Source organism: Caloenas nicobarica, chromosome 16 (genome assembly GCF_036013445.1).
Source record: "Caloenas nicobarica isolate bCalNic1 chromosome 16, bCalNic1.hap1, whole genome shotgun sequence".
Lineage (NCBI taxonomy): Eukaryota > Metazoa > Chordata > Aves > Columbiformes > Columbidae > Caloenas > Caloenas nicobarica.
Window position 1 is genome coordinate 3,772,452 of NC_088260.1, and position 25,788 is coordinate 3,798,239.

At 47.0% G+C, this 25,788-nt stretch overlaps 1 protein-coding gene across 1 annotated transcript; it reads right to left on the reverse strand.

Annotated features, from left to right (window-relative positions):
• Window positions 1-570: 570 nt before the first annotated feature.
• RFLNA (refilin A) lies at window positions 571-16,520 on the reverse strand. The gene is made up of 3 exons (XM_065646770.1): window positions 15,947-16,520; window positions 7,087-7,196; window positions 571-5,697 (listed from the first exon to the last, which is right to left on the reverse strand). Exons 1-3 carry the CDS (start codon window positions 16,148-16,150, stop codon window positions 5,364-5,366), a joined length of 648 nt encoding a protein of 215 aa, XP_065502842.1. The 5' UTR covers window positions 16,151-16,520; the 3' UTR covers window positions 571-5,363.
• Between the last annotated feature and the right edge of the window lie 9,268 nt (window positions 16,521-25,788).

A 25,788-nucleotide genomic window follows, 5' to 3' on the forward strand; every position in this document is an offset into this window, starting at 1 on the left:
CATGGCTAGGCGGGGTTTTAGCCCTGATGCAGCCCATCTGCCTTCATGATTTGGAAAGCCAGGACACAGTAAGGGTCTTGATACTGTACTAGGATGTGGATACCTGGATAAGAAATAAGCTTTATGTTGGTTCTTCCTGCCCTTGAAGGCCATGGAAAAGCTGGGAGAGGACTTATCTAGATTGAACACCAGGGCTCCATAGCTGGGTAGAAAAAGATCGAGCAGGAAGAGGGAAATTTAGAGTGAAGAAATGGTAAAACTGCCAACCAGTGAAATCCTGAAAGGTAAAACTGTCTCTGCAGGATGCGTGAGTTTTGTGCCCTCTGCTATTTCAACTTCCCTGGACTTGTGTGACAGAGCAGGTTTTACACATCCCAGGACTGGGACCACAGCCTCCCGACCATGCGAAGCTGGGCTGAAATCCAGGGGCAAGGGAGGGGCACCCCAAAAACATTCCCTCCAGATGGGAAAGGGGCATTAGGCACCAAATAAACAGATAAGGAAGAGGAAGGAAACTCTGGATACATCAGCATTGACAGTTTGAGCATTTTATTATGATATATAAATTTTGTCTTCTTAAATTACTCTATGAGTTGAATAGAAAGGGATTATTGTGGAGGGGGGAATATACAAAAATAAAAGGATATTGTGAACTACTGCATCACCACATATACAACAGTAGAGTACTTTACAAGCACTTAGAGAATCGGACTTACAAAAATAAAAATATGACACATCCTTATGCATTTCCACCAGTTATATGTTCTCTTCTTCCTTCTCTAACCTTCAAACACCTTTCAACCCCATCTTCAGGTCACAATTCACCTGGTAGGATACTTTGCTCATTTTGATGGGCATCACAGTTTCTGAAAAATAATTAGTGCCTCCCAAGACATAAAATAGAATGGTTATAGTAGAGCTTTAGGAGAGATGTTCAGAATGGACCAATCTGCGAGTGATGGGGTGATCCTCAGGGAGCAGAGTTTATCTGGCAGTAGAAATGTGAATATCCCACAAGAACACCAATTCCCTATGAAGTGTTCCCCCATCTTCAGCTCTAAAGAAGGCAAGGATGCCCTTCCCTACAGGAAAAAAAGGCAGTTTAAAACTACAGTGGCTAAATATCCTAGCTCACAGTGTTCGCACACAGAACCATTCGCCTCTAGATCAGATTCACGCAGCTTTTACTCTTCAGTTTGGTCTACAAAGTCTTTTGCTCATTAGCCTTCTAGTGACCTTTCCCATTTTTTTAAAGATTCACTCAACATAAATAGTAAATAGCATTCACTTCTCTGACCAGCAGCTCACTCAAACACCGCTATCAACACCCGAACCTCATTTCATCATTCCCAGAAAGTATGCACCTAGGGTGCGAACCTGTCTGTATTTCACATTGAGAAAAGTAGAGCTGGCTTAGGGAAAAAAAAAAAAGAAAAAAGAAAGAAAGACAAAAGAAGCGGTAAACTGTTTTGGTCAAAGTTGTTCTCTGCGGTTTGTGCAAAGTATTCTGCAGATTCTGAAAGTTCAATACTTAGTTCAGGTTCCCTCGTTTTGGCCCCAAATGCAATGCCGGCAATGCTGGCAGAGCAGACACAATGCTCTGGTGCATTCAGGGGCAGAAAAGTCACAACAATGACAGGGATGAAGGGCCAAACCCTGCACCTTGGATACAGTGACTTTCCAGATTGAATAAAACAACTTCCCCCTCCAAAAAACAGATGTCTTCTGAGAAAGTTTCTGATCTCAAAAATAACTATTGATGGAAAATAACTCCTAAAGGCAGAGTCTGACTTTATCCATCAGGCTTACAGGAGTGTCAGTATTAGTATCCTGGGGAGAAATCATGTAGCCACAGTCCCAGCTGCTCAAGGAAACTCACCTTTCTAAGCAGCATTTCCATGGTCTAAATTTATCATTTGTATCTTTGAGAAAATATACACGAACAAAGGTTTGTTGGCTGAGATGAATAATGCTCCATTTAAAAGAAAAACACCACTCTAGTGGGACTAATTGTTCCTTTTAGATGTACAAACATACTACAAGTAAGGCACTTCTTGGCGGCTTGGAGCGATTCTTAATTGGCACCATACACAAAAGATTCAATTTCTGGTGTTAAAGCAAAACAAAAATGTCATCACTTTTCCCAGCCATGAGCAAGACAAACTTTGGCTCTTTCTGGGGACAGAGGGTGGGTGGGCAGGGTGGATCTGCGCCCACACAAGGGTGACAACCTGACCCTCTGTGGTTTTCTTGTCCTCAGGAACAACAAAGTCCCTTTCCAACGCCAGCTTTCATTGAGAAGAAAATCAGAATGTGATGGGCCCATGGGAGATACAATATAGGAAGGTATTTTTCAGAAACTTCTACAGATCTCAGGCACTTGGCAATGTCACAGTTTGGATGTGGCCCAGGGTGGTGGCCTGTCCATGGCTACACAGCTCAAAGTGTCTCCAGCAGCCTAGAAACCCAAGCAGGTTTGTTTGGTTTTTTTTTTTTCCCCCTGACATGGCAAAACCATGCTTAAGCTCTAAGGAGCAAGAGCATGTTAGGTCATTTCTAGTCTATTTGCAGAGAAAATAAAGCACGAAGCCTCAAAGAGGCCTGGCCTGGATGTGTGGGGACCCAAGGCCGCAGCTTCCATTGCACCCCCCTGGGAGACTTTGCCTTAGCAGCCCCTGTCCCTGCGTGGGGAAAAAACAGGCTGTGCTTCAGGTCTCGCCACTGGATTCGTATTTGTATACTAGTTTTGTTTGGCTTTTTTTTTTTTCTGTTGCGATCAATGTTTAGGAAGCAGAAGTGGACAAAGAGGGCAGAAGCCTGCAGCTGGCCATGACAAAAGAGATTTTTCTGGGGAAAAAACATCTGGCTCAAAAACCAGCGTGATCAAAAACTGCAGCTTGGTGCTTGGAGCAGAGGAAAAGCCTGATGTATGGTCAGAACAGGGAGTCTCCAGCTCCTTCAGCTCGGGGGTCAGCCTGTCTCCATGCTTGCTCAGTGGAGGTGCCTGCAATTGAACCCATCATCATACAGGGATCTCCTGGGTGTGAGCACTGGCCCTGCTTTTGAACCTGAATTACAGACTCTCACCGGCCTGCAAAGAGCCCTCCAGAGCCCTCAAAATGTGCCTGAAGGCAGGTGAGTATTTCCACTGGGCACAAGGCTCACTCACCAGCACTTGGTGCAATTATAGGGTAGACCTCAGGATGAGCTCGTGAGTGCATCGCCAGCCTGCAGCGCGCTGGGACCACATCCGTGCCAGCTCCAGCTTCCCTGCTGAGCTATATCCACAGAACTCATTTGCTGGAGCTCTGGGGAAAGGGTTGCTTCAGGCATAATAATCCCTTTGGAGGCAGATGTTGCTTTTCCAGGCTTTGATGCTGACAGTCAGTGACAGCAATATCTGACCGACAGCAAATATAATCCTTGTTTCTGTGTTGCTGAAAATAATTCAACAGTAGGTGGAAGCCTTGGAAATCCTTTGAGAGATTTCTCCCTACCAAGTCCTAACTCCCAAACAGAGAGGCAGAGTTCACCACTGCCATAGCACACATCTTCCAGTATTAAAAACACTTCAGCTGTCAGGATTTAAGTTTGTATATAACAACCTTATATTTACCTCTGGTGGAAAAATTGTGCTCCTTTTTTAAATAAGAGAACTCTGTTTCATAAAGGTCACAGTTCTGGTCACATTTATTAATTGCCTTTTGAAATTGATGGGAAAAAAAGTATCTTTATAAGTGACTTCAGTATTTCAGATTTTTTTTTTTACTCTCTGTGGGTTTGTGCGTCAACTGTTCTGGGCAATGAGCTATGTCTTGTTGATACTGTTAATAGGTTTTCTGACTTAGCTGCTCAGTTGTGTTCTGAAATAACTTGATCAGACTTGCAGCAAGTCAGGAACAAAATGGAAAGTTTAGAAGAGGGAAAACTGGAAATTAATTTCCAGAGCTTTGTGGTTATTTTCTAAGTCTGGGCTCTTCTGAGCAGCATGCAAAAATGTTTGGTAAGATTTTTGGAGACAATTCTGTGCCATTTTCAAAGGTTATATGTTTGCAGGAATCCAGGCTTTTGCAGATTTTCAACAAGCTACCAAAGTGAAGAGATATCAGGAGATGTGATTCATGAGAAGGGATGGTTTACCTTAGGGTGGCTGTAGTGACTCCTGCTCTCTCAGTGTTTCTTTATCCTTTTGCAGAGACAGATCAGCTGTTTGTGAAGTACCTGTTGAACTGCTACAGCCTGGCTGATTAGGGAAAACTTGCACAGATTTGGGCTCTTCAGGCTCTACATTGAGAAAATTTGGCTGCTCCTCCCCAGTCAGCAAACCTGCCCATGCCACAGGTAAGGAAACTATGGAGAGGGTGACCAACAAGGTTCATGAGCTAATCCTGCACTGGCTTCTTTGCAGCTAGACAGCATCTTCTCATCCCACACTCCTCTCTGCAACACAGCCCTGAAACTCAAAAGGCTTGCAAGTGCATAAAGATCCCTGTAAATCGGGTGTTCGAGACAACAAACAGCATGGCACACTTGGAATGACAGTACTTTTGAAAAAGGGCACTGGGCTCCTAAATCACTTAGAAACTTTTAGAAAATAGCCCTTCAGCTATTCAGTTTCCTCAGTCTCCCCTGCATACTCTTGGCTGGGCTCACAGAAGAGGTGGCTGTGCATTGGGGTAGGCCTTTCTCCTATCTCCTGGTTACACTGTGCCTTGCTACGGTATATAAGTATCTACCTGCCAGCAAGAGCACCGTGCACCTGTTTTCTTCCCCTTTTCCTTGGTGACAGTCCTCAGTCCTCCTAGTTAGTTAGGCCTGAGGTTACTGCAGTGGTGTAATATCGCAGCTGTCTCCCAGATGAGCTGTTGGAGCAAGCTGTGATGTACTGATACAAATAACCAACTCCTCTGCGTTTAATAGACCTGGCTTGGTATGTGCTGGGCAGACTGGATGCTGACTGTGCAGCTGGTCTTCCCTTTGCAGAGATTATAATAGCTCTGAAGGTTACAGTGAGTCTCACCTATGTGCTAGACAAGACCTACGGAGCTCACAATGCAGCACTCTGCTACAGTTAATAGGGTCCTTTGTCATCTTGATTTCATCTAAACGTAAGTCAAAAATAGATATCCTTGGGAAAAAATAATCCAGATCATGAACGTCAGGAACTTTGCAAAATACAAGCCAACCTTTCACTGATCAAAACCATCCGTGCCCTGCAAGCCTGCTCCCAGCCAGTTCAGCCTCACCCAAGACAACGTGTTCTCCAGATACGAATATTTATCGCCATCAATGAGGGCCCAGCCAGAGACCCAGCAAAGGCCGCAGCCTCCTTGAGGTCACAAGGTTGCCAGCGGCAGGGCGGATCAGAGGGTCTCGCTGTACATGACGCACGGGCTGGTTTCCTCGCAGAGTTCCAGCTGCACGCTGGAAGCAAACCAACGCTTGGCACAACCCAAGCTGTAGTTGAGGGTGGTCCGGTAAATGTTCTTGGCACGCTTAGGAAAAATGATGGTTGTGCTCTGAAACCTCAGAGGCTTCTGGCGGGGCTCAAAGATCAGCTGGGACTTGTAGTTCCGCCAGGTGCAATTGGGAGCAGCAATGACTGTCTCACTGTAGGTGGTGACGGTGGGGATGGGGCCATAGAAGATGTCATCCCGGTAATGCTTCTCGGAGTCATACTTCACCTCAGAATTGCACCTACAGAGGACAGCAAGGTATCAGGAACACAGCCCACGGAGCACAGGGGGGAAGACAGGCAGGACTCTTCTCTAACCCTTTGGAACTGGGAACTTTTACGACCTCTTACAGCACCGGGACAGATGCAAACCCTACGGCCCAAAGCAGAGGGTAATGAGTGCAGGGAGGTGAGGTTGCTTGTTGGGGCCTACAGAAAATCCAAGCAATGGTCGAATAGCAGGCAAAGCCAAGAGATGCTGTGGGCTGTGGCTGTCTAAAGTCCAAGCCATTGGTTTCAAAGAAAAGTGGCCATGTCAACAGCCGTCAGATGAAGAACCCACAAAACGTGGGATGTCACTGCCCTGCCTGTTCTCTGCTGGCCTCCAGAAGGGACATATGGAAACCAGGCCAAGTAAAGGATGTTTCCTAGAATCCCTGGCCATGGAGAGCAGCAGGACTTTCACTTGTTTTTCCCGCTCCCCAAATGCTCCTCCAAGGAATGTGCAGCTCCAGGTATAAAAGATTAAAAGCTGGGTGTGTGCTTGTCATTACCTCCACCCGCAGGGGGGTTGACTGATGGTGCACCACATGTAATCTGAGCCGCTGTAATGGATGTTGTGCAGCTAGGGTGTAAGCAAGTCATTCAGCACACACAAAACAAGCCTCTCATGTAATCGCCACAAAAACGTGCCCGCCAGCCGTTCCTCAGCAAGCACAGATTTACTGGGGTACATTTCCAGAGAGATGTTTGCAGAGGCTGAGGAGGGAGGTGGGAACTGGGTTTACAGTCCTCCCACCACCCCTGCCCCAAGCTGCGTGTAACTGCTCCATGCTGTTTTGCAGAGTACATTCCACACCAGCAAAAGCAAGAAAGAGCAGAGACATAGGTTTATCCGCAGGCCACTGCACCAGCCCTGCAGGAGGTCAGAATCCTCCATCGCTGGCTTGAGGGACCATCTCCTCACGAGGAGGAGATCATTCTGTCTCTGCGGGCTGGTCTAATGTTGGTTCTTTGCTGCAAGGGCTAACAAAACCAGGTGCCAATTATAAGGGTGTTGCTGCTTCCGAGGATACAAGTCAGCAGGGAACAGGATAAAGACCATCAGGTTACCTAGTGGAAGCCATCAAGCCCACAGGTGGGAATGGTTTTCCCTTATAACCTTGGATTTAAGCTGGCCTTAGAAGGAAAGCCACCTTCTCTAACAACCTCTCTCCAGTTCTTGCCTCTTCCCTTCTACCTCTGCTGTTGTCAGTGCCCTTTTAATTCAGCGATTGCTCTCCCACTTGTCCCGTCCTTCCCATCAAAATAACCATGACTCCCACTTGTAAACAGATTTTAATTTTTTACAGAAAGAAGAGCACCAGGAAAAAGACAGAAATCCCCTCCAACTCACCCAAACCCATCTGTACCTGATTTCCTGCACGGGCTCAGGGCTGACCTCGATGCTTTCTCCGAAAAACACAGGGTACATCCGAGGCCTCACCTCTGGCAGGGATGGGTTCAGGAGCAGGTAGGGCATCTGCAGGAAAGAAGAGCACAGCAAGTGTTGGGACACAACAGCAGAGGCTGCCACGGAACGTCATGTGCTGGGTCTGGGAGCTGAGCGGGCAGCAGCAGCAGGTTCAGTACTGGCCCTTCCTTTCCTCTTCTTGTTTCTCATAGAAATCGCAATTGTTTGGGCATTTTCTATAGCCCTGATGTTGCCCTCACTGTTTCGAATTAACAAGTCTAACAAAGACTCAAATTGCACCAGTATGGAGAAGTGCTCCAAGTCTGATGTAACACAGAGATAGGGCCTAAGTCTGCTGACTTAGAGGATGAAGGTCTCCTTAAACGAGACGTGTGTATATATTTATATATATACATGCTGAAAATAATGTATCCCTTGCAATGATCCAGCAGGGGAAGTGGTAGACTTGCAATTGCTGAAGTCTCCATGTTAAAAACGGCTGCGATGCTCCAAGGGATGTTCTAGTTAACCACACACAACAGACTGTGGGGTGAGACAGGGGCACGTTGTGGCCTCTGCAATACAAGAAACCAGTTTCAAGCCAGGACGGTTTTAATGAATGGAGCTGCTCCAATTCATGACACCAGAAACTGGATTTTTAAGACTAATTACACCCTAAAGTTACTGACTCTGACAAATTGTCACAGTCCGGCCTAGGCTCCTCTGCCCACCAAAAAAGTGAGTAATCCCATTTCTCCACACTGGAGTGCTCTTGAACATCAGTTCCCACATATAAGGATCCTGCGTCTGGTGTCTGGACCCAGCGCAGCAGCTAATCAAGCCTAATCCTGCTCTCCTGGAAAAATATCATTGCAGGTTTTGGTCCGTGCCACTGCTTTTCTGTCAGTAGCAATTTATGACACACAGGGACATAGGATCTCTTTAAAGGAGACGGCTGGCAGCCTCTGTGAAGGGCTGAAAGCTCCCTAGATGGCTGACAAGCTCACAAAGTTTTTCCACCTTCCAGCACGCATCGTGTGCGAGAATCGCAGCCACATTTCATCAGTGTAAGAAAGATTATCTCAGGATTCCCAGAATCCACTGAGGATACTGCTCTTGTATTGCCATTCGTTTCCACCTTCCCCGGCATCTTCTGGTTGGGCGGTACGGGAGGGAACGCTGGAGCTGTGACCTGGCTCCTACTGGCAGTGATGGGTATGAGGGACAGCAGATTGTGCCCTACTCTGTTCAACACATGGGTCCCCAAATGCTCACCAAGGTGTCCCTCAAGCTGGTGTTAACCGGCAAAGCTCTGTTGAGTCCACTTAACAGCATCAGCTCCCACTAGCTGAGCTCTGGTTTTCTCCAGTGGCTTGGGCTTGCTGCCTTGGGCTGAGGCAAAAAATGTCACCGCTTTGTCTGAATTCACCAAGCCCTTCAATTCTTTGTCCCAAAGCCACAAAGCTGTTTACTCCTTCCATACTGAAATATCCCTGCACTTTACTACTGTGTTAAACTGTAAAGTAAAATGGCCAACCCATCTTTTTGATTGAATATGAATATTCCTGTTTCACTGGGGAAAAAAGGACAGTATTTGCATAGGTATGGTGGAAAAAAAAAAAGAAAGAAAGAGGGAAAAAAAAAAAAAAGACATATTCACTCTCATTGCCAAACACTGGCCAAAAGGCAAAGTTCAATCCTGGATTGCTTTCAACACTCATGACAGGGGAGGGCAAGGGCAGCCTTTCTGGTCGTAAATAAAGCTCTTTGCTTCTGAACTGTGAATTGTTTAGATCAGACAAGCCTTAGTTCACAAGGGTGCAGATCTCCAGCTTTTAACAGTCTGCACATGGCCAGAGCTCTTTCTAAAGACAAACTGTACATGAGGAGAGGTTCATTTTGGTGCAAGAGTCAAACACCATGGATGGATAGTAACCATGAGCTTCTTTGCTAGATCAACGCAGGAGAAATCTCTTAACAGTTCAGCAAAGGGCATCTGTAAAGTGCAGTTTTAAAGAAGTAGTTGTAAAGAAGCCATTTCAGTGCTTCCAGGCAAACAACTCTTCACACTTCTTGCTTACATACGCTGACACTGAGTGCTCTAAACACCCCTAGAGATGAGGATGCAGGAGCTGAGGTCTTAGCAGGATTGTTCCTGATTTGTTCAGGAAGCGGCTTCGCAGCCGCTGTGTCCTGGGGTGCTGCTCGGTCCCAGCGTGAGGACAGAGGCAAACACCAGCTGTTGGAATCACAAGTCCCACAACAGGGAACGGGAGAGAAGAACACACTGCAGAAACAATACCAGTGTGCATGGAGAAACTGAGGCTCTGTGAGGCGTGACTGAAATCAGAGTCAAAAAGTTGCCACTGAATTTGGTGAGAGCAGGATTAAGTCTTCTCCAGGTTAGTTCTGCATGGAGTGATGATGAGACTATTTCCATTGTGGGTTATAGTTTACCTTGCCCTGGGCAGGGAAGGGTGACAAAAGGCATTTCATAATGCATTTCACATGCTGTAAATGAGCATCAACTTCAGACCTGCAGGCTTGGCTCGATTAATTTAGACAGCTGGGACAATTGTGGATGTGGGCAAGCCAAAGCCAGCAACTTCTACCACCCGTCAGAGACCATTACGCAACTTATCTCCCATGAGCAGTACCATGAGCTGCTGCAGGCCGGAACCTTGAAGTCACCTGGAAGTCTGCACATGGCAGATGTAAATAACTTACAAAGCGCGGTCTAAAAATGGAGATCATCTGTGAGACCCTGCAGTCTGAATTGCTTGCACAGAGTGAAAGGGTCACTAAACAGTAAGTCCAGGTTTTACACAGCAGCAACTGAAAGGTGCTTCAGATGACACTTTGTTTTACCTCCAGGGATGTTCTGAAATATTTGCTCCTGCATCTCACCTGGAGCTGGGAAGCAAGGAACAGGGGATATGAGCTTTCCAAAAGATTTGTCTTTGGGGCTGAAAATGTTATATGCTTGGCACGTGTCAAAAGCTGGGTTTTTGGCACGAGTTTGACACCAGCTCCTTCCAATCTGTTTTAAGGTTAAAAAAAAAAAAGTTCTGCTTGTCAAAAAAAATACTGACTCAATTCTTTTTCCTTCTGCACAGGCATGGTTGAAAGAAGAGGAATGCTGGACCGCTGAGCTCCCTTAAGAAAATTATGATAATTGGCTCACTTCTAGCAATCACTCTGCAATTTCCAGACACTTCACAAATAAGGTGATGTTCTTTATTGCACCACAGATGCGCTGGCAGGAGCAGAGCTTGTCGCATACTATTGGGGGTTGCTGATGGTGAAGAGGAGAAACGCACATGTCTTTAGACCAGGCTGTCCACAAGTGATCCACAGTTGAGGTCTGTCTGTCCACAGAACAAACCCTAGGGCTGCGGAGCTGGAAGGCTACAGCTGGGACTTGATTCATCTGTCCCCAGTAACTGGAGCTGTGCTGCTACTTCTCAGACGCAACTCTGCAAAAGCCACCACGACCCCGTAATCTTTATGCAGGGAAAGGAAGAGTCTGGTAGCCCAGGGAGGTTGAGGAAGCGAAAGGGAAGACACTCAAGAGATCAAAAAGTTAGTCCCACACGTATGCCCTCAAAACAGAGCCAAGTGGAAAATAAAGCAGTAGATGTGCTATCACATTTTTATTTCCTTTCCAGTACACGATTTGGTTCAACCACCAAAGGGTTACACTATTATTAAAAAGTCAAAGTGATTTCTTGTTTGGCTGCATTTTTCCCTCTGATGCCTTTCAGGCATGTAACAGCCTGGGCAGCTAAATTCTGCTTTTTTCAAGTAGCACATAGATAAACACAGATAAAAGCGGTTGCTGAATGGAATTCAAGCTACAGCTAACCAACAGCACTTCCTTCATGGGGGCATTAACTATTATGGGGGCTCTCGCTTCAGGACAGACACGTCCTTCAGCTCCATGTCACAGCTTCATACCTGCCACAGGTGCCATCTCAGTTCCTGGGGGTATTCAGATCGCAGAGTTCTGAACAACAGTAAAAATAACACAGCAGGCAGAATAACGTGATTTTACCCCTAATAATTATGTAGAGTCAGTGGGTTCTGTTAAGATACTTTTCATTTGGGGTGACTTATGTGAATGGAAGCAGAGTTATCAAATAGTAAACAAAGAGGAGGAAAAAAGTGCCATGAAACTGGCCTGAAATACACGGACTGTTCTTTAGCCTCAAATTCCAGGCAGCAAAGCAACAAAAAGGAAAGGAAATTAATGCGACTTGATATAAATAAACCTCCCCAAACCTATTCCCTAGAGAACAAGAAGGACCAGAACTGACGGATTCCTTTTGCTACAGTTGTTATGTGGAAGGCACCAAGATGTGGCATTAAATCTCTAGGGACTGTAAGGGGAAACGGTTTTCCAAGCGTCAGGGCTACAAACAGGATGCAGCTTCCCAGATTCCCAGCTCCTGGCTTAGCTAGGGCATAAGCAAATCTCTCACCACATTTCCCACTATGGTAACATGTCAGCTCCATGAAAATGTCACTTTACTCAGCCGTTATTTACAGCTATAATGAAAGATCTGGCTAAGTTATTTGACACACGTCTACATTCCCCGCTCTAGCTGATAAGCAATATTTGTTTAACAGACCATTTATTTTCCCAATATCTTCACGTATTGCACATTATGTGTAATTTATACTAGTGCCGGATGAGATTATATTTGGAGGTGATAACAGTAAATGCAGACCTCAGGTAGAAAGCAGGGCTTTATTATTTCACAGAATTACACCCTTCCTGCCTATCTCCCTCTTCTATTTCAAGTGGGAAACATGTGCTGCTTTGCTTATTGTCCACCGTGTTACACAGGGACGCAATGGAAATTAAACAGCAAGAAGACACCACCCTAGATATAGCCACATTTTTCAGAGTAGATGATGAGAACCCTGCGACTGTTTCCCTGATGTGCCCAGAAGGGACAATCTGTCACGGTTTGCAGATGAGGTGAGGCTTTCAGCGTAGGATGAGATGCTGTGTTCCAAGGGCTCTTCAAAATGCAGCATGTCAGGAAGAGGTGTTTTGGGTTTGTTTTCACTTCTTAGTATCTGCCATAAATCCAACAGGGTGGGCACACATGCTGATCTGGAGCCCGTTATTAGGACCATGCCTGTGAAGGCCATGCCCATGGGCAAGGTCTCCTCGTCCTCCTCTGCACTTGAGATGAAGCTGGAACCTCCTCCCACACGGTTGTCCAGCACAGCTCCTGAATGTGAGTAGAAATTCCCTACGTGGGGGCATTCGTCTGACAGCTGATCCACTGGGACACGGTCCTGCAGAAGTCACTGAGGCAGGTTTAATGCACAAATACTTAAGCCTTTCGAATAAAAAGGAACTTGTTGCAGTGGCAACAGTGTTGGGAAGGGACAAGAAGTCTGCTGCTTCAAGAAGGCAGGACTGATAGTTCTGCAGATGAATGTGATCCTTTTCTCCCCTGCTATCCATTCGGAGTTACGCTATTGAATGCAAACCGCTTATTTCAGCACAGCCCAAAAGCCGTTCTAGCCAAAAACTATATCCCAGGGCAACAACAACAGGGAAAACTCTGAGCAGATCTGGCTACTTGGATGTCATTTCATTCCCTACCCTTCCAGCAACTGCTTCTTTGTGCATATTATTAGAGATTTATTTCATTGTATTTATGCTCCTTTTGGCCCAGCATTACACTCAAAGCCTAGAGAATTCGGTAACCCAAGTCCTACGAATCAGTTTAATCACGTTTCAGATTTAAAAGGCAGAACTAGGTAAAAGTCACCTTCTATTTTCATTAGGATATTTGCACTTAAGCACAAAACAATTGACGAATTCCCTACATGGACTTTATTTGAAAAAATAAAAGCCAATTTCTCCTGCACTGCAAGTAAAATAAAAAAAAAAAAAGTCCCTAAATGGTGTTGAACTTGTGGTATTTATGACTCTGGCCCTAAATTGCCTTTTATATTTTCTTGGATCGCAAAGCTGTAACCGAATTGGCTGGTTAAATGTGAATAAATGGTGCATTGTCTTTGAAACAAAGTCATGCTTATTAAAGAGAAGAGAGTTTACTTTTTTAGAGTCACAGTTAATAACACAAAGCAGAGAAAGCACAGATTTTACACACGAGAAAGTCTTCGATAAGGGCACGCGATCTCATTTTAGTCTGTATGAGGAGAGCTGTCCTAGAGCAGAAAAATTCTTCAACATATTTGTAAAGTTGGAGCAAAATAGCTGACTGCAAAAGAACGCAGCTGGGTTCAGACTAGTGGTTTTGATAGCTCTGCAGCAAGGAATAGTATGAAGTACTTCCCACAGATCTGGAATGTTGGTTTCTTCACCTGACAGCAATTAATTGTAACCGTACATATAAGAATTTTGGCCATTAGTGACTGAGCTTATATGTGGTTTTATAGTATTGTAGCACAAAGAGTGTAGGCTGCATTCCTGGCTCTGTCATGTTTATAAGCAAAACAAACACTAATGTAACAAAAGCCCATAATATAAAAAAGCCCATGCCTTGGTGTGCAAATAGCTGCAATTATTGATTTGCCAATTCTGCATGCTCCGATGAACAGCCGAGTAGTAGAGTTAAACAGAAGCACATTCATGGATTGTGTAATTGCTCATAGATCTGCAAGTCCTTGTTTAATAGCAAGATTAAAGCTAATTAGGCACTGAAATTTAGAGGTATGAAGCAAGCAATGCTCACTGTATTTTTTCCTGCTTTCTTAATAACAGCTGCAAGTACAGTATTTGCAAGGTGGAAATGAGAAGTGAAACCCTCTGTACAGTCAAGTAGAATGAAAGTTCCTGTTTACTTCATTATTTTGCAGTGTACCAAACTGTCAGAGTTAAAGAGCACAATCCTGCACCACTCCAAATAACACAGTCAATTTGGTTTCAGTGTCAGCACCTCTGCAACCTTCTGTAACTTCTAAGGGCATGGAAATATCCACACTGTATGAAACCCACACTCTAACAGGAGCAGCCCAGAGCTACCCATGCTGTTGCAACATGATACAAAATTTGGAAACATCTACAGTGTGAGTTCCTCTGAAATGTGTAAAATGTTCATTTAAGATCAAAATTTTAAAATAACTGGAAAAATTAATTTTGCCTGACACAGATCACGGGAATAACTTTTTTTTTTCACAGGCGTCAAGCACTACACCTCTCAGTCCTAACATTCCAAGAGCTGAAATTGTTTTTTCTCATGCTCTTTCATCTTTGATATCGAAGGGCTTCCTTGGGAGGAGTGGTGGCCAACTGTCATATTCCTGGAGCAGAGGCTGTCGTGTCCCCATCACAGAGCTCTGCAGACACCTCCACCCCAGCTGTCTGCTGGTCCAGCAAGCCTTCATTCATCTTCCTCCCACATTTTATTTTACAAATACATAGCAACAGCCTGATCCTGCCAGATCAGAGGTGCGTGGGTAACTCCGTACATAAACAGTCCCATTAAGACGGCACATGCACCCAGGCATCTGCAGGTAAGGTTCCGTGTTTGGAACGGCAGCGTTAGCGGGTTTGAGATTTTATTTTCATAATTACCACGTCACACCCTCCCCACCGTAGTCTGGTGAGAAGGAGTCATTGTTCATGGGGAAGGTTTTGGCATGTTTGGGAGCCAACAGCAGTTTTCAGTAATATGCTAAAATAGCATTAGAACTTGAGAAAGTAAATGAGGGTGTGAGAAGTCATTGCAAAATGTCTCTGCAGGGAAGAAGTCTTTGAATTGTCATTAATCCATAGGTAGATAAATTTTCCCCACAGAAAGATTTGTGCTGCAGTTTTTCTTCTGTATAGAAGCCAATTAACTGTGTTGAATACACCTACAAATGTCTTTTATATATGTTAAAAAAAAAATTGAAAGATCCCTGGGGAAGAAGTTTCATCATCCTTTAAAAGCCTCCACTACCTTTTCTTATGCTCTGAACTTTCTGTTTTAAAAACAGGTTTTATAGCTAAGGGGTAGAAATAAACAAAATAAAGCAGAATAATAGTCATAATAAATCTACTGAAATCGTATTCCACAGTCAAGCGCTTCGCTGGCACGGTGTCTGGCTAACCATACCCTCCGGTGTTCTGCCAGCTGTCTGAGCCTACAAACCACCAACCCTGCTCCAGCCACGCCGAGCACAAACCCTTCATGCAGCCCATGCCACAAAACGCGGCTCCAGCCAAGGGCAGGAGCACACAACCTTCCCCAGAGCGTCTCCATCCCAGACACACAGCCGTACCCTGCCCCGAGTTAGCGGACAGTTTGGTCTTTCTTTCAGCCAGGGCTCCTGCAAATGTGGCTCCACGCTCGTGACAAAACAAACGTGGGATGCCGGAGGGTAAGGACGGCTGGGAGCTGGAATCCTTTGGTCCAGACAGATGCAGCTCCAACCTGTATCTACCAGGCAGGACAGCATCACCGAGAAGCAATTACATTCCTCTGTTCTTAAGGTAAGCAGGGGAGCCTGTTTCATACCTGGGTTTCACTCCCATGCCGCTATTAAAGTTTACCCAGCCAAACTGCCAACATTTCTGCGAGCGTATCAGAAAACCCTGGCCAGCACCGGGCCAAGCCGCTGCCCGGGCACAGCAGCCGTGCCAGGGCTGGGCTGCAGCCGTGCCGGAGCACAAGCTGCCCGGAGAGCCCTGGTCCAACACTGCAGGACGGGCACCAAGGGGGGACACAGCCCTGGGGGACCCCACTCTGCGGGCACAGGCCCTTCCCTCGCTGCCCCCCATTCTGGGCTCTGCCAGCCTTTTACCCCCCGGGAGAGGACAGAGCCCAGCGCCCGGGTTTGGCTCTTACCACTTTGCCGTCCTTGGCCTCTCGCCGGTGCCCCGGGGGGTCCGCAGCGCCGCTGCCCCCAGCTCGGCCCTCACCGGGCGAGAGGGAGTAGAAAGGGGGGCTGGGGCTGGGGGGCAGCCCCGAGTCCGGGCTGTCCAGCAAGCCTTCCCGGCTCTTCTCCTTCAGGCTCTCGTCCATCCCTTGTAGCTGTAGGTGACCTACCATGTCTGGGGGGCAGCGAGGGGGCCGCGGCGGGAGAAAATCCTCCAGCGCCGCCCGCCGCGGAGGGAGGGAGGGGGAAAGGAGCCCGGGGGGCTCCTCCTGAGTCCCGGTCGCCGCCACCAGCCTGCCGGAGCCCGGGCTGAGCCTGCTGCGGGGGGCAGAGCCAGCATCGGCCGGACCGGGCTCCTCCAGCCGCCTTCCCTCCGCCCGGCCCCCGCGTCCTGCCCGCCCGTCAGGCGGCCCCCGGGGAAGGGAAGAAAGGCCCGATCCCCCCGCCCCAGCCCCGCGGGGGATGTGGCCGTTCACGTGCGGCGGAGCCCGGGGCGGCCCCGCCGGCAGGGAGCGCTGGGCGCGGCGGGGAACGGGGCCGGGCGGGCCGCGCTCGTCCACAGGCTGCCGCCGTCCGGCCGCCCGCCGCCGCCCGGCGGCCCATTTATCCGGACAGGGTGGGAGGGGAGCCGGGGAGCGCCCTCCCCTTCCCCCGGCCCCCCAGCTCTGCCCCGGCCGCTCATTTTCAGGCGCTTCTCGGGCAGGGAGCGCGTTTGGCGCCGCCCGATCCCCCTCCCCACCCCGGGCGTCGCCCCCCGAGGAGACCTGAGGCAACCCCCGCACACGGCGCTGCCCCCGGCCCGCGGCAGAGGGGCCTCCCCGCCATCGCGGAGCTGCGGTTTCCCTCGGCTGATTTCCTTCTAGTTTTTCCCCTCACTTCTGTCCGAGTTTTCCCTCACTTCTGTATGATTTTTTTTCCTCTCCATTCCAGCTGTTTTTTTCCCTCAGTTCTGATTTTTTGTCCTTCTTTCACCCCCACACCTCCTAAAGCAGCTTCTCCCCTCAGTGTCAAGGCACGAAGGCAGGAAGGAAGAGCTCAAGAGCCATTGTCCCTCTGCACTCTGAGGTGGCCGAGGGTGGCGTCGCCGAGGCTGTGGGTGACCATGGCCGTGTATGAGCCCCAGTGCTGGCCATGCCCTCATGGCGCTCCTTGCACTTACCACTTCGAGCAGCCTGAAACACAAACTTCTCTTTCTTTGATGGGCCCAATGGCTGCTGCTCCACAACCACCAAGGACCTGGCCTCCCCATGCTAACCATCGTGTGTTTGGGGCCACCATGACTGCAATGGGAGGACATCCCGAATTGCAGAACAGCCGCTATGTGGGAGGAGCAGAAGCTCTGCCAGCGCTGAGGGGAACAGAGAGGCCATATCAGCCCTCAGGATTTAGAGAAACAAGCAGCAGTTAAACAGGTCAGGCTTGCTGAAGCCAATATGGACATTTATTGCACAATAACTGGCTGACGTTAACGTCACCTTGTGCACAGTACTGGTTATGTTTTTCTCATCATGTTTTCTCTCTACGTAGAGTCCAGACTGTGAGAAGTTTGGGGCAGGCCCACTCATATGGCTCAGCCCGGCGGAGCTTTGTTAGCGGTGAATAGGTTTGCATGGGAAACTGGTGAAATCCAACTGGTCGTCTCCTCTTCATCCGACTTGTTGGCCCAGCACTGAGCAGAATGGGACCGCGGCTGTTTGTGCTACAAAACTGACAAACACGACATTTGTTGTGGTGGCTGATGAAGATGTGAGGGGTGTGGTGGTATACCCAAGGATGAAGGCTTTGACACCCAAGCCCTCAAGATGGCACAAATTCATCGGAGGTAGGGTTTGATCCTAAAAGAGCCCACACTCTCTCCTCCTGAGGGAGCAGGTCACATTGTATAGTGGTAGGTGAACACACCAGCTAATGACGCTGGATTTGTTTAGGCTTATTCTTCCTCAAGTCAAAAGGAAAGGCCAAGGATGCCCAAATCCACCCTTGACTGAAATGAGAGGCCCTCGGCATGACTGAAGCGATCTGTATGCACTGAGCTGTGCAGAGGAATGTCACTGATTTATAAATGTCAAACAGGCACCGAGCAGCCCACACACGAACCTCAGTGAATTCTTACCTCTGACCCGCTTGTCGTCTCCAGCAGCCGCACAGGCTGATTTAGAGCTCCTTACTGTAAGGGCTCTAATGTGTCACACAGGCTACGGCTGATCTGGAAATGTCAAAGGGGACCGAAGGTCAAAATTTCCATAAATTAGGCGCTGGCTTGCTACCTATCACGTAATAGGATTCTCCAGCCAATTAACACTGTGAACTACAGGCATTCAGCCCAGCAGTTGCCCTGCAGCCCTGTTCCCCTGCCCCGCTCCTGAACTGGCGAGACCATGTGTGCAAGGGGAAGGAGCGTCTTCAGAGCTGCTTTCCTCCACGGAGAAAACAGGAGCAGGACAAAGAGACACCAGACACAGGTGGGTGTGCTATCCTTTACCCCTAGAGAGGTGTATTTTATCCTGGGGAGCAGTTATGAGGAGACTGGTTTTCTGATTCTTGTTTTGAGAAGCTAAATAACATATTTTTAAAGGTAATTTTCAGTACAATACGTGTGTTCAGCACAGAAGTAGGTGTTCTGGTTTAGGGTTTGCTGAGCAGTAAATAGTTGAAATGTTCGGCCTTGTTGAGCATCCCCAAGCATTTGTATGGGTATTGACTTCACTTATGACTGGCTAAACTGCTGCTGGGTTTGGCAGGGCATGCGTATGCACATATTATTGTTGTTGTTATTATTCTATTTAAAGTTAGTAGTTGGTCTCTGACTCAAGATGGAGCTCTCTTGTGGAACGCACAGGGTGTGCAGGCGGTAAGAAATGCTCCTGTCCTCCCAGCTGTGATGGAAATGACTCGGTCTTTGGTCAGAAGTCCTCCAGGAGCCACAGTATTCAGCTCTTGGCCAGTGAAAATTCGCCTGAATGGAAACTCAGTCAAGGATACAGTATGCAGACACAAATCTATATATGGAGTAGTAGAATTAGACCTTTTGAAACAGGACGTAAATATTGCACAGTGCCCTACCAAAGGAGAAAAACAACAAGTGGGGGATTTTGAGTTGAGGCCATGTTGCCTTACTGAAACCCTACTGAAAAATTCAGCAATTCTTAATTTGCTGGAAGGAATCACTAGGGACTGGTACATTCCTGTGTCTTGGCTTGGAAACAGGGAAACTGGGCCCTTGTGTGGATGGTGGGACAAGGAGGAAGGAAAAGTCTGGAGGGAAGTTTTCTGAAGCAGCTGAGTGTAGACAAACAGGTGCAAACACAGTGGTACAAGCACAGCAATGTGTGAAGGCTGTGGGACAGTGGCCTCCACTGCCAGCACTAACTCTTGAGGAATAACCCTGCCTAGCTGGGAATTAGAGTGTAAAACAACAATAAATAAGCAGTGGGGAGTCAAGTAGCAGAAACCTAGGGAAAATTCCAGCAGGGCTGTATCTGTTAAGACTCATTCTCAGGCAGAGGTGTATTTCTGACTACATTGATTAAAGAGGTCTTTATGAAACACGTAGTAGTAAGATATATCATGAACGGTCGAGTCACTAGCACAAAATGATGCAGCACAGGTGGGAAGTTGTGAGAAAGGGACTGTGTGGGCAGGAACCCTGACAGCATTCCCGGTATGAGCAGCCCTGCTTCTGGATAAAAGTCAGTATCCCTCCTTGAATCCACTGAGGTTCAAGCATCTCCATGCTTTGATGAGTCCTCTGCCTTCTGTTTTCCTAGCTCTTAGCTAGATTGGAGTGCTTTAGAAGTCTGCCATCCCACAGATGTGGCAGAATGTCAGCATCACGTGCTAGGTTTACTTCCACTGCTGCCAGGCTTGAAAGACAAATACAGTGAGGGAAGAAAGAGACAGGATACAAACACCTACATCAGGACTTTTTCTGAAGCAGGCTGGGTGGCAAAATGGGAAGAATGCTTGGAATGTCCATTCTGGTTCACTGTCGAACCTGATCCTTCAGAACACCCACAGCATAACTAGTCCTAGTGAGAATGGCTTGAGTCACAGTTGGATGTAACTGTGCTCTTTGGTTCCCTGCAAAGAGGTGCAGCCTTTCCTCTCTGCAGTGTGTTCCTGACAGTAGTGTTGAAAAACACCGAAGCAGCAGCATCACTGAGGGGGATGTGACCACGCAGCAGACCCAGGTGCATCAGGCTTGGATCACCTTTGCCCAGCACCCTATGGAGTCATTCACCTCAGCCCCAGATGATCCAAAGCATGAGGGCGAGATACGGCTGCTTGCTGCACAGGTCCAGATGATGATACAAAGAGCAAGAAGCACAACCATAGAGCTGGACCTGGAAACAACATGCTAATAATGATTCATTTTGCAGGGCAGCACGGTGGAGTTCAAACCAAAGGAACCTTTCTCCCTGAAAAGCAGAGGCCATTTATCAAAGATATAATCACCTTCTGAGAGATCTACTCATTTATTTTTAGGCAGCTCCCGCATCAGAAATTTTTTCAACCTGGACTCTCAGTCTTTGCTGTCTGGTCTAGTGAAGGACACTGAAAGAAACAAACTGACACAGACAGTTGCTTCTGAGAGCTTCAATCAGGAGATACCTGGTCTTCTTGCAACATCCTCAGGTATGGCTTTGCCAAGTCACTACAAGGTCTTGTAGCTTGTTTCTGGCTCCTGTTAGCAGTGTGTCAGTCCTGCACTGTGGGAGCAACTGGAATGCTGTGCAGCTCCCTCAAGTGGCTGCACCTGCCCTGGCCCTCTTAACCCTCACCAGATACACAGTCTCTCCTAGCAGTGACTTGGAACAAACTGTCTAGTAAGAAATGAGAACAAAAGCTACAAAACCTCCTTTTCTGGGGTCAGGAGTGCCTGCTCTTGGCAATAAATCAAAGGAAGCAAATTTACTTTTAATATTCTGGGCTTCACATAAAAAGCAGTGCATCTCACAGGCAAAACAATAGACTTTGCAAGTCCAGTAAAAAAGGATGATCTTTGAAGGACGTGGGTCTATATGCAAATGTTGCCTTCTCATATTTGACTGCAGTTTGTACTGTTTGTGCCACAATCAAGGCAAAAAAAAAAAACCTGAATGCTGTATTACAGAACGAGCAAAGGATCTGAAGCACAGAGAAATCATCATAAAGACTTCTGCTGACTCTCCTTGCCCTTGAGTAGGGCATTACATGCAGGGTATTCCATTACCGGTGGAGTCCAGTCAGCATTTGCTGATGTTGTTACATACTTGAGTCAAAACACACGTCCCTGCCTCACTGCCCTGGCGAAGGACCTGCCCATTATCCTGCGAAATTTCCTCTGCTTGTCTGTCAGGGCTGCTGTGCTGTAATCTTGGAGGATAATCAACAGCGAAACCATTCATAAATCACAGCTAACAGAAAAGACGCTGATAGCGTCTTAAATTTCAAGCCTGCGAAGCCATCATTTCAACAATGACAGTCAAAGGGGAGATTAAGAATTCTTTTACATGGAGAAGTTTTTCTTGGAAGAGCAGCCCTCTCTTTGGTTGCCTGTAAATGCAGTCATGTGGATTTGATTTTTACATGGCCCTCCTGCCCATTTGCAGGGAATGCTCTGCAACCCCAGCGGGCCTGTTCTCGCACCGAGCTGGCGTGTGGAGGGACTGCGGCGGGATTTGAATACACCATCAAAACCGAACAACTAAAGCTTTGCCTAGTGCTACCAGAGGCCAACCAGGCTGCCTGTTTGGGAGGCAGTGGGATGACGTTCCAGAGAACCAGACGCCTCTTGGCTCAAGTCCACCATGCCTCATGGTCCAGCTGCAGAATGGGAATCAGACCAGTGCCTCGGTTTATGGTGCAAGTAAAGCATTCAGAGATTATCTGTGCTTGCACCTCATGGTGTTTAAGCCTGTAAGGGTGTGGTGAAGTCGATTGCCAAAAAGTGAATTCAGGGGATCCCTCTCTGATCTAGACCAAGTCTTGTCTTGCTTTGTTCGTTTGGATTAAGTGCGATCCTAGGAAGAAAGAGAGGGAGAGTCTCTTTGTGTAGTTCTTGCCCTCCCTGCTGTGGATGATGACCAGTGGCACATTTCTTCTCCAGGTATCCACCCCATTTAGCACATTTATAAAGCTTGAAAGGACAACCACAGCTCTCAGATTGCCTGCTGAGATGTCGCATGTTGAAAACAGGGCATGACACAGTGACACATGGTGGACAATAGGGGAGATGGCTTCGCTGGTCTCTTAGCTCTATTTCTTACAGCTCTAAATCAGGTATGACGTGAAAGAAGTTATTTGTGCACCATATGGTGACCTGAGGATTGGTAGGTCGTCATCTTCCAAGAGCAGTAGCTGTCAACCTGTCACTTGTGGAAGGAAACCAAGAAAATCAATTGTAGGCATCTTAAATTCACTGTACAGGAGCTGCATCGCTGCTGAGTGTCCAGAAATGGAAGAAAACAGCCGGAACTCACTGTCCTAGGGGCCTTTGCAAGTTAAAAGTCTTTAGTTCCCGTGTCTAAGTTAATATCCCACTGAAAACCAGCTGCCTCACGATCTCAGCATCTCTCCTAGTGAAAGAATGGGAGCTGAGAATTGAGCCTTCTTGAAGGATACCAGTCCATAGATGCTGGAACCCAGTAAATTAATTGTTAGAGGTTATTTTGCTGAAAATCCATTTTCCTTCGTGTTTATCCTTACCAGCAGGCTCTCAGCAGATCCCTCAAACACAGCCCTCTCCCATGGCTATCCAGGAATAACGCTGTATCACTGGGAATCTTCTCAGCGTTTTCTGATTTCTGTAATAACCAGAGAGATTGACCTCTCTGGCTGTGGTGCTCAGATGGACTGACTTAGGTCCCTCTCCTTGGTGTCTCCAGGTTGGGCTTCAAGCTCGGGCTGGGCTGGTCAGTCAAAGTTCTCTGCATTTACGGAATTGCCATCAAGGTTTTAGCAATGGTGGATGGCCAAGTGTGGTCGCCTATCCCCTGACAGCTGGGCTGAGACCACTGGAGTCATCTGCTAAATTACCTTGAACTGATGACCTGCAGATTGAAAGCACTGCAACCCAGTGCCCATTATGCACACAGCTCCCATTTGCTTGTGTAGTTCTTTAATAGAAAAATAACAGGAAAAGCAATTACTGGCTATATGAAATGTAAGTTCATACAGTGTTTCCTATAAGATTTCAAGCAATTCCTTGTTAAAGCAGATAAGTTAATCTGTCTTTTGGTTCAGGTAACAGTAGGTTTTCAGCTTTAAATCACCATGGCACAGTAACTAATGGCGTTTACCATAGACATGATGTTGAAAAAACAAGGAATTTGGGCAATTATTAGGTGTATATTTCCGGTGAAAACAACCCACGTAAAGACAGTGTCAGTGAAATGGATGATTGATCATCTGGATTTTGCTCCCTTGTGTTTTCTTGCCCACTTTCTCTACAATGTAGTATTAACTGTTGTGCAATTATTGTAATGAAATCTGCTGGCCGACTTTTCAGCGTGAGGAACTCTGGCACTGTCAGGACAAGCTCAGCAGGACTTTTTACCCGTGGAGGCTGAAAATGCACAGCAAGAGGAGCATGGTCCCTTCAGGCAGTCAACTTTTCTGAAAGACCAAGGTAAGAGCTTTACCAGAGGTGGTTTTTTTCCACTTTAAATTCTTGGTAAAATGCTGTATGTTCCAGTCTTGACTCAGAGCTCATTAAAGTCAATGCAAAGACCCTTGTTGACTTTAATGAGCAGTGGTTTGAACCCTAAAGCTATTACATGATCAAAACTCCCACTGAACTGTAAATATGGAGGTGTTTTGTTTGCATTGCAGATATAATATTTGGCTACAAGGCAGGGATGCTTGGGATTGTTTTCTGTTTGGTCTTTGTGCCTCTTTCAGATGCTCAGTAGTTTTACTGGATTGTTTATAATTATAATTTTGTTTATTAGGTTAAATGAATTGGCCAGATTCAATTTCAATGTGAAACAGAAGCAAGTGAAAGCTACTGAAGTCAGTGAGTGAAATTTGGCTTCTCTACAATATGCATAGTTTTGTTCAGCTGTTGGCTGCTGGTGTTCTCATGGTACCTCCGGTCTACCCACTTGCCAAAGCACCATGAGAAAAGTTCTAAGACTGAACCTGCAATACAGAATTTGCGGTGGGAAGGGCAAGTCCATGAAGCAATGGGAAGCAAAGAAAATCAATGCGCAATAGAAAAAATGTGCAGAAATATTTTATTTCAAGCCTGCTCAGAAAAAAAAAAATCAGAGACAAACCCAAAGCTCGGAGCTCAGAGCTTCTCACTGAGTGGTATCGCTCTGAGCAGCCTTTGGAAAGGTGTGTCACTCGTTCTCTAGACTGCCACAACACCCTGGGATGCTGTAAAAATAGCTGGCAGTGCCTGAATGACAGGCAGGAGACGTGTGACCCTAAATTATGATGTTTTCCTTTTCATGATGAAATGAATGCTGCCTTAGACAGAGGCTGGAATACATCTGTTTGCGGTGAGAGTGCCATTTTAGGCCCATTTCTTTTGAAACTGGGGTTGGAATTGCCAGGGATCTGCAGAGCTACGGGCTCACAAAGAGGGCACTGTCTTTGAGGAATCTTTACATAAGCCCTGCACAGCCGAGGCAACAGGAGTTTGCACAGCTGCTGCTGGAAGCAAACGTGTACTTTGAGCTGACCTGGGCTGATGACTTCGGGCGTTAAATCTGACGCTTTCCAGATGTACAGACCTCTCCTGCCACAGTCCCCAAACATTCAGTCCCCAGGTAAAAAGGAAAATAATAACAATAATAATAGCAACAATAAAAGGGCACTGTAAATACCACACTGAAGTGTATATTCCAGAGGTGACACTTACAGATCGCATGGTCCAGTTGGAAGGTGAGTGGCATTATCCTCTCCTAAGAGCTGTGTTTTGAACCACATTTGATTCAGAACTAATTAGTGCTGCGTCTACCTTCTGTCTCATCTCTGGTCAAGCACCTTCTTCAGAAAAGGTGGCTAAATTTCTAGAGCTCTTATTTTCTGCTGGGAATTGGCGAATATCTGTCCGTGAGCATAAGACCCTCAGGGAATAGCCCTCAATCTGTGCTGGGGCCCAGGAGCATTCCCAGGACAAAGGCATCTTGCCAAATAGTTAGCAAATTAAGTTTTGCACTTCACGGCAAAACAGAACCTTGCACATCAAGGGACAGACTTACTGGTGAGGATGGGATGAGATGATTGTGAAGTATTGTCACTGAGTGAGTGACAGGGAGGGGGCCAGCTGCTCCCCCACACTGCGTCCCAACTCCATCTGTGCTGCTGCAGGTTACAAGCTGTGCTGCAGCAGTCACTGGGATGACATTGCTCAGTTGATTCTCAGAAGGAAACGGAGCCTCATCCTTGCTCCAGACACAGCATACATTGTTTTCCTCCCTAGACTGGTTATTTTTAACAATAATTCCCTTCCCCATGCATCCTTGCAGCCCTTGGATGTTGAGATGTTCTTAGGGAGGATGATGGAAGGGCGTGGGGTGCCTTAAGAGGATCATTTATTTTATTCCATTTTATTTAGGTGTGGTATTTATAAAGGCTCCAGAATTGGCAGCAAGAGAAAGGCAAATATTCTTCTGAACTGGAGACCGCACCAACACAGACAGCTGCAGCCCAGCCTCTCCTCGTTCTCCCTGCCAGTTCTCTCAAGCATGACCTGGTTTGAGGACCACCTGCAAGGAGATCAAAAGGTGATTTTCCCAGTGCTTGCTCCATGTGCCGCTCGACCTTCACGGTGCCTGTCAACTGAGTGGCGAGTGTGTGGGACAGGAATGAATTTTGGTCT

Bases quoted from the DNA above. Each gene is read 5' to 3' on its own strand.
- RFLNA (XM_065646770.1), bottom strand. From the start codon at position 16,150: ATGGTAGGTCACCTACAGCTACAAGGGATGGACGAGAGCCTGAAGGAG. The intron at 7,197-15,946 runs GTAAGAGCCAAA...TCTTTCCTGCAG, and splicing joins AGGCCAAGGACGGCAAAGTG to ATGCCCTACCTGCTCCTGAA. The intron at 5,698-7,086 runs GTACAGATGGGT...TGTCCTCTGTAG, and splicing joins GAGCCCGTGCAGGAAATCAG to GTGCAATTCTGAGGTGAAGT.